General features: G+C 30.1%; 1 protein-coding gene across 1 annotated transcript; it reads right to left on the bottom strand.

Annotated features, from left to right (window-relative positions):
- Positions 1-2516: 2516 nt before the first annotated feature.
- LOC129962902 (piggyBac transposable element-derived protein 4-like) lies at positions 2517-3848 on the bottom strand. Its single transcript, XM_056076903.1, has 2 exons — positions 3413-3848; positions 2517-3349 (listed from the first exon to the last, which is right to left on the bottom strand). The coding sequence occupies exons 1-2, from the start codon at positions 3846-3848 to the stop codon at positions 2517-2519; spliced, it is 1269 nt and encodes a 422-aa protein (XP_055932878.1).
- Between the last annotated feature and the right edge of the window lie 4832 nt (positions 3849-8680).

Raw genomic sequence — 8680 nt, 5'->3', positions numbered from 1 at the left:
ATATTTGTTTCCCTGTCACAGAGACATTTGTTTTATATAAACTTAAAAATTATCTAACGTTTGGAGTTTGTTCTTATTTTTGGAGATGATGATAAATGCTGTATCAGCGAACCGCATTGGAAATACATCGTTTCAATTCGCAAAATAAATTTTTGAAACATATTTAGCCCTTTTAATTCACACAATACATTTTATTTGTGGAAATTCGATTTAAATTTTTTAAATGAATATATGCTATACAGAAATGCAATTCGGGAATTATTTTAGGGCTTTATGAAAAAACAGTAACTCTTTCATAATCATATTTTATATACTTTTTCTTATTTTCCTACCTAACAATCAAAAGCAATACAATCAAAAACCTGTTTAATTGATGAAAAACTAAAAACCATTTAGTATTTGCATGTTAATAATATTTAAAATATTCACTTCATTTTAAAGCAACTGATTCGCCTATTTCGTTATCATTCTAATGAACTTAATCTTTAATTAAATTTTGTTCTGAAATATTGAACTATAGTATTTGAATAACATGAATGCCTAAAACAGTTTACAAAATTAAAATTAATTCAAATTGTATGTGTTATATATTAAACAGTTATAAAATTAGCTTTTAAACCAAACAAACTTGAAATATCAAGTTTAATGTAACATATGCTTTAAAAAAATAATAAAAAATATTCTCATTCTAAGATTTTGTTTTAAATATTAAATAATGAAAGAAAATGAAAATGAGATATAAGAATCTAGAATATGTGAGGGGACGTATAAAAGCGAAATATGGTTTATCTATCGTTTCAACTTATGAAAGGTTTAAGAAGGATTCAGAATATAGTTTGGACATTAAAATCTGCGCGCCTCTTTCTATACATAATAAGCTCATTTCTAATATTTATAAAGGATGTAATCATTAACATTTGAGATGCGTGCTCATTTTAGTTGATTTATCTCAAATTACAGAGTATAATATTTTCATGAGTTATTAAATGTATTTTCAGAACATATTTAATGGTTATGACAGAAAGAATTAAGTGACCAATAAAATGAATCTAAAGTACTGGGCTGATATATTATATATTGACTATCATTCGAACAAAACATTAAAATGTGTGTTTCTCTTATTTTTATTCAATTATTATCAGAATAGAGATAAACAAGAAGTAATAACAAAAAAAATATATACATATTTAGCTTGCTGACATAGAATGTTTAACATAAATTATTTTTATCTGCCTAGCCTAGATAGCTTATTTTCTGATGAAAACTCTATATTGTTCGTGAGAGAAAAACCAAGAGGAAAAAAAAAGAACTTACCTATTTACTGAATTGTCATAATCTGATACTAATTAAGTTTTAATTTCTATCTTAGCAAATTTTAAATCAATTGACGTAAATATTAAACTTTCAAGAGCCTTGCCGTTATTACAAATGAATATTATTTAACATAAATATCACAACTTTTATCGTTATAAAAGCTTATTTTTAACATAAAACCTATGAAAGTATTGGGAAGAATTTTTAATTTAGAAGATTTTCAATTAATTATTATAATATTAAAATAACCACCTAATACCGGTTCAGTGAAATATGTATTCACATCCTGCATAAGTCCAAAAAGTCCATTATCTTTCACTTCAATTAGCATATTAAATCAAAAGGAGTAATTAAATTAATAAAAGGAAATTGAACCGTCTGGTGGAAAGAGACATAGAAGAAAAACATTATAACCCCTTTGATTTGAAGTTTCGGAGAAAGAATAAAGAAAATAATTAACCCGGCAGGACGCGCGCTGTGAAACGCAACACGAGGACGCGCATGGGGTGTCAGCACACCCCAGCCATAATAAATGGCATAAGACGAAAGAAATCAATGGAATTCTACAAATTAATGAATTTTATAGTAATTATACCCTTTTTCTTTAAAAACGAATAATAGAAAAAAATATTCATGTAAAAAAATAATGAATACACTCACCTTGTTTTTTTTCTTGTTGAAGCGACTTTTAATGATATCGACTCTAAAGATTTTTTTCTTTTTTGCTTATAATTTTCACTATAATCGAAACTTAACGCATTATTGTGAATAAAAAGGGTGATATTTATTAAATTTTCAAACTTATTAGGGTGTACATGGATCAGAAACAGTAGATTGTTTGCAGTTTGTACATACCGCTTCAATTACTGAATGTTCTCGACATATATTTTTTCACACTTCAAACACGTAGTTTTTGATTTCTTGTCCTTTTCTCTTGGACACAAGTAGCATCTACGGTAGCTTAATTTTTGCTTTTTTGCTTGTGGTTCATCCAGAAACTCTTGTTGTTTTTGCCTTGATTTCATATGAGGTTCTAAAAGTGAAAACGCTAAATCCTTCAAGAAATGCCTCCTGTTTCTGAATTTTTCAGGTGGGGTTTTGGTCGATAACAGCAAGATCCTTGAATTTATTCCAGTAATGTTTAGCAGTGAAAAGAATATCACCATAGGCCACCGGTTAGATATTATAGCAACAGAGTAAGATCATCCCATTTCATCGACAACATCTACTGCTCCTTTCGTCATGTTATAGAATGTTATTACCTCCGGTTTTTTTAAATCTCCTGTACTTTCGTCAATGCGATTATCATTATGCATGGTTGACAGAAGATTTACACAATTGTTCTTTTTCGTCATGTAAGAAAGAATCATTATATTCTTTTGAAACCCGAAGAGAGTTGTATGTTCTCTATTTTTATGGGAGGCGAATTCAGGCGGGATAACTTTTCTATTCTTACGTATTGTTCCAACAATAGAAATTTTTTGTTTTTGTAAAAATTCGGCTAATTCATAACTGGTATACCAATTATCTGTTGTGACATTTCTTCCAGAATTGTATAATGGAGCTAGCAAGCGTTTAGCTATTTCGCAGAAACTGTTATCTGTCTTGTAAGGGCCATCTGGCTGCTGACCTGCATATATTTCCATGTTGTACGTGTAAAATGTCCTAGAATCGACCAAAGCAAATATCTTCAAACCATATCTTGCTGGTTTCTTTGGCATATACTGTCGAAAGGAGCATCTGCCTCGAAAAGACTCTAGTTTTTCATCTAATGTTACGTATTCACGTACATGATATGACTTCTGACAGTTCCTGATAAAATGTTCAAACAAGTTTCTTACTGGAGCTAATTTATCAATCTTTCGTCTGCTATTCCGAGTTTTGATATCATCAAATCGCAAGACACGAAGTATAAAAAGAAATCGCTTATAGTTCATAGTTTTACGGAAAATATCTAATCCTGTGCCATCTGTCGCCCATAAGTCTCTAACATTCACATGAGAAGATTTGTGCAATCCAGCTATATATAATAGTCCTACAAAAGCGCAAAATTCTTCTTTTACTAAAGGTTTTGCATCTCTTTCTTATTTGAAATTACCAGAAATACTTTCTACATAAGTATTAGTGCATTTCACAATCATTTCTATTATTGAATCATCAAATATCAGTCTCCAAGCATCGATTGGCGAAGTAACTTGTTTAGAAAATTGCGTATTTCCAGGCAGTTTTTTGATTATATTTTGTACAGGTATGCGTTTCTGATTTCTGAAAGGTTCTTTCTGCCACTTTGTAGTTTTATCATTTCCGACAAAAAAGCTAGTTTGTTCACAAACTTCATCATCTGAAGATCTGCATTCTTCCTCTGATTCAGACTGGTGCTCGCTGAAAACGTCTTCATTATCTGAATCCTCTATTTCTTCTTCAATGGTTTCTTCATCTGAGGAAACCTCTTCTAATAACTTCCGAAGTCTTTCCATTTCTTCATCATAAGTCAAACGAGGAAAAGACCGAACTGAACGACTGCAGGAAGCCATGCTATTGCACTGAAAAATTCTAACACGACCGCGCGCACGGGGTGTCAGCACAAAATGGGGCAAAATTCATAAACTTGAGTTTAATGAAAGTAAAACAATTCAAATGCCTATTACATTTGGAGAACGTTTAAAATTAACAGATCCGCCTAACATAAAAATAGGCAATAACAACATAAATGTGTCAAATCAAATTAAGTACTTGGGAGTTACATGGGACAGTAAATTAACATTTACGTCACATTTTAATAAGGTCAAGAAAAAAGTGGATGTATTAACATATAAACTAGTGACAGTTGCGGATAAATTTTATGGAAAAAGGAAATACCATCTAAGAAGAATCTACACTGGGGCCATTGAGCCATTTGTTCTTTTCGGGCACGGAGCATGGGGACATCGGCTAAATCTAAAGAAAATCAGAGAAACATTAAATTCAATCCAACGGCGCCTTCTCATCATTTTGTCTGGGGCTTATAGAACCATTTCTACAGAAGCCCTTCAAGTGATAACGGGAATTTTGCCAATGGACCTCAGAGCAACGGAAATTTTCACTAAATTTCAAATAAGAACTTCTAGTAATAAAGTTAAAATAGGAAACAAATGCTTCAGCAAAAATGATTATGAGATGTATTTTGACAAATTCGAACAACATCCTGCAGAATGGTTTATTCACGGTTTTCAAGTTAAAATCCCAGATATGGATGGAATAGAAATTTTTACAGATGGTTCAAAAGATGAAAATAAAGTAGGAGCTGCAATAGTAGTATACTACTATGGGAAAGAGATCGATAAATGTCTTGTGAAATTATCGAACCATGCCACAAGTTTCCAGGCAGAAGTGCAAGCTTTAAAGATGGCCATTGAATATTGTGAAAGGGTGGAGGACGGACAGAAGTGCTCAATTTTTTCAGATTCTCTCTCAGTCCTACAAGCCATACAATCTTCTCACAATTGTAATAAGGAAATATGGACGATAAAAGAAAAGATAAAAAGTGTAAAAACTAACAAGGGGATAGAGTTGAATTGGGTTAAGGCCCATATTGGGATCTATGGTAATGAAAAGGCGGATCAATATGCAAAGTTGGCGGCACAGAAAGAGGGTGTTGATATGGTTGTCCCCAAATCAAATGGTGTCTTAAAATGGGAAATAAGAGAAGAAATAAAGCTGCAATGGTTTGACAGATGGTATATGTCCAAGAACAGAAGAGTAACTTTCGATTTTATTCCTAATCCAGAAATAAAAATAAGAAGATACCATCCACTGATAATTCAAATTATATCAGGACATGGGAGATTTCCTGCATATTTCCAAAGATTTGGAAGAATGCAGGACAATAAATGCATTTGTGGAGGAATCGGTACTGTTTACCACTATTTAAAGGAATGTATTGAAATTTCGGAGTTAAGAAAAAATCTGAAAATTATAAATAATGACTTAAGTACAGTACTGATGGTACCAGGTAATCTTAACACTCTGAAGGACATGATGTCGAAAATTGTCAGTTTTTTACCAACTATTTGAGAGTTTGTAGATAAGGCAGAAGGACAATAATTGACCACTTTGTGGCCAATTACCTAGAGGAGAATGTCAGTTTGACAAATCGGTCAATGAAAGGATGGACAATACTCAAGATAGCAGTCGGCCACAACAAATCCTGTCGATACTGCTACGTTCAGTGGTGGCGGGGTGGTCGGCTGTACGCAAGAAGAAGAAGGGGTGTCAGCACACCCCAGTTCGATCTAACAGTCTAAAAATAGTTCCCAATTTGCTGTTTACTTAAACTATCTGTGGAATGTGACCTTGGAAACAGGTACTGATAGACCCAACCACTTCGGTTCATGGGGAGGGAAGGTAGAAAAATATTTTCAGGTGTGGGGTGCCAAAACACCCCGCGCGCGTCCTGCCGGGTTAATAAAGGGTTATATTTCGTAAGATGTAACAAATATGATGTCTTAAGCTTTCAAGTATTCATTTTTCTCCAAGGACATCCAAGAATGGAAAAGAAGTAAATAAACTGTAGGGTAGTATGTAAAGGTAATATTTTTTTTTTTAAATTTTAATGCGAAAAGCATTGCTCTCGAATCATTAAATATTGCTCTTTTGATACATTTAATGCTGTCATATTAGATTTCTCCTATCTCAGTAAAATATTGTTTTTAAAATCATATCCTTGTTAATGTTTATGAATACCTTCATCAACAATTCATTGTTTTCTATTTTATAATTAAGTATTGCGATTTAATCCCCTTTGGTTATTGGTTTTATGGATATGCATGTAATTTTGAGTGGGTATGTTGAAATTCAGCTTAATTTTGATGAGTTGTTAAAAATCGCTCTTTGTGTTTTTAACTTTTTCCTAAATAATTTAAAAACAACTTAGAGAAAATTTATAATTTTCCTGCATATTTTTTTTAAATTTTGCTGAATGATAAATTAACAGTGTGACACATTTGTATATGAGATAACGTTATATAAGAGTTGATTCTATTAAAATTTAGAATAATAATACCATCGGGGGGGGGGGGAAGAATGATATCCATATCAGTTAATATTTTTTATCATATATTTTTTGCCTAAAATTTGGTTCAAATAATGCAACTTATAATACATATAATAAATGCGTTTAATACTTATCATTTAAAAATGCATCTTAACTATTTAGCATGGGTGTGTCATTTTTTTTATTTACTATCTGTCAATTTTTTTCAAGAAAAAACATATCATCAGGGTTTTGATTGGTGTAATGGAAAAGGAGAAACAAATTTCAAAATAGCTGGTCAATCTTGCAATTAAAAACCTGAAGTCATTATAATTATAGATTATAAAAACTCGAAATGAATTTTTAGAGTCATATATGATTGTATGAATGATTGTTATAGGCAAATAAGACGGACTATTTTACTGATGCCATGTAACCATTATCAATTGCATGTAAGCTGGCACCTATATTAGGAAAAGAAAAGTTAAAATTTTTTTGTCTTATAGTATTAAAATAAGTAGCGGTTTCGTAATCTTCCATTAAAAAAATCAGCACTGTTCAGACTCTAGGAATTAAGAGCTTGATCCTTGATGGTTGCTGATGTGCTGCAGATTTAACTAAAATGTGCTGCAGTGTTACCCTAAATTCTATATACCACAAGATTCAACTAGACTCTAGTTCTTCTCTTGGTAGAATACGCATGTATCTGCAATGCAGTAGTTACTTTTTTTTGATGCTTCACTTTCGATTTTGATAAATGTTTCAAATCTGAGACTTTGCTCATAGATATGAAAATATTTCTAACTCGAATTTTTAAATCATGGCAACGTGATAGAAAATTTCTGAAAATTTCATTATGAGAAGTGGTGAAATAAAAAATTGGAAGTCGTTTTTCTGAAAAAACTTAACAAAATATTATTTTTTGTTTTTATTTCAATTCAAAAATGCACCAAGAAAAATTCTAATAATAAAATATCAATTAGATAATTTTAATTAGACACATTTTAATTTTACTAACGAATATTTTATATTCATCAGAAGCTTTTAATGGACGAACAAGGCTTATAATATAAAAACTACAACGAAAAAATAATTGTATTATTCAGTAAAAGAATTTCTCTTACTGTCAATAGGATAGATTAAAATCTGTTGCAAAATTAAAATTAGGAAATGCTTTGGATTATTTAGCGTTCATAACTTGAGCATTAATTTTGACTTTATTATCAATATAATTATCTTATAAAGTAGAAATATTATTTTTTTCCCTTCTAATCTTTACTTGAAGGTTGGCGAAATATTTTTCAATATTGTTTCCTCCGTCTTCCAATTTCTTAATACTTTTCATTCGCTTCATTGATTATCATTTGTTAAGACTTTTGCCTTTCATTCATGCCAAATATTTCCGTAATGTTTTTAAAGGTGAAGTAGAAATTCAGAAAATAAGCACTGAATGGTATTTTTTTTAATGATACCTTTGTGCTTATTAGATCAAATACTGATATTTTCTGTCTATCTCATTTTATAAATGATCACAAGAAAAAAAAATGACAAATTTATTTAGATTATTCCTACTGTGAATTTTTTTCAATACTTTGGCTTAATCATTTGCTTTTAATGTGAATGTTTATAATATTATAAATGTCAATATGTTTTATAAAATTAGTTTTAAGTAAAGCGATATCCATTTAAATATTAATTTTTCTTTCAAGCAAACGATATTTTAACACTGATTTTAATGCTTATTTGAATGCGCAAACGGTATTTAAGCAATGAAATTGCAAAAGCTTCTATATAATCTAAAAATTTCATATTTATTTTTTTACTGAATTGTAAAATAAATCAGTTAATAAAAGCATACTTAAAATCTCGTTTCTTTGATTCATTTACTTTTTCAATTAAAAAAATCATTTACAAAATCTAATTTGAAAATACTATAAATCTATTAGTCATCTTAACAGATTTCATTCTTCAATTTTATTTCATATAAAAAATTTTCAGCCATTTAAGAGGTAAATAACTTATTTTCATAATTCAACTTTTAATGGCGTATCTGTATTGTAATATTCATCACTTAAAAATATCTGTATGGAAATGGTCATCAATATTCAGATATCAAATTATATCTGAAACAGTTTAAAATTTAAAAAGTAAAATGCAAAAATTTTTAAAGATGGACTCTACCTCCTCGGTAATTTTTCCCTAAAACAAAAGAAAACTTATCTTATTGATTATAATATTAAAAGTGCAGTGCAGAATATTCAGATATAAATATGCCGTGGCGAAATGACAAAGCAATGGTGAAATAATAAAGTTATATTAAAGTAATGAACTTAATGCAAGATATCGAACAATAGA

The sequence above is a fragment of the Argiope bruennichi genome, chromosome 3 (genome assembly GCF_947563725.1).
Source record: "Argiope bruennichi chromosome 3, qqArgBrue1.1, whole genome shotgun sequence".
NCBI lineage: Eukaryota > Metazoa > Arthropoda > Arachnida > Araneae > Araneidae > Argiope > Argiope bruennichi.
This window is presented reverse-complemented; position numbering and strand designations above follow the sequence as displayed.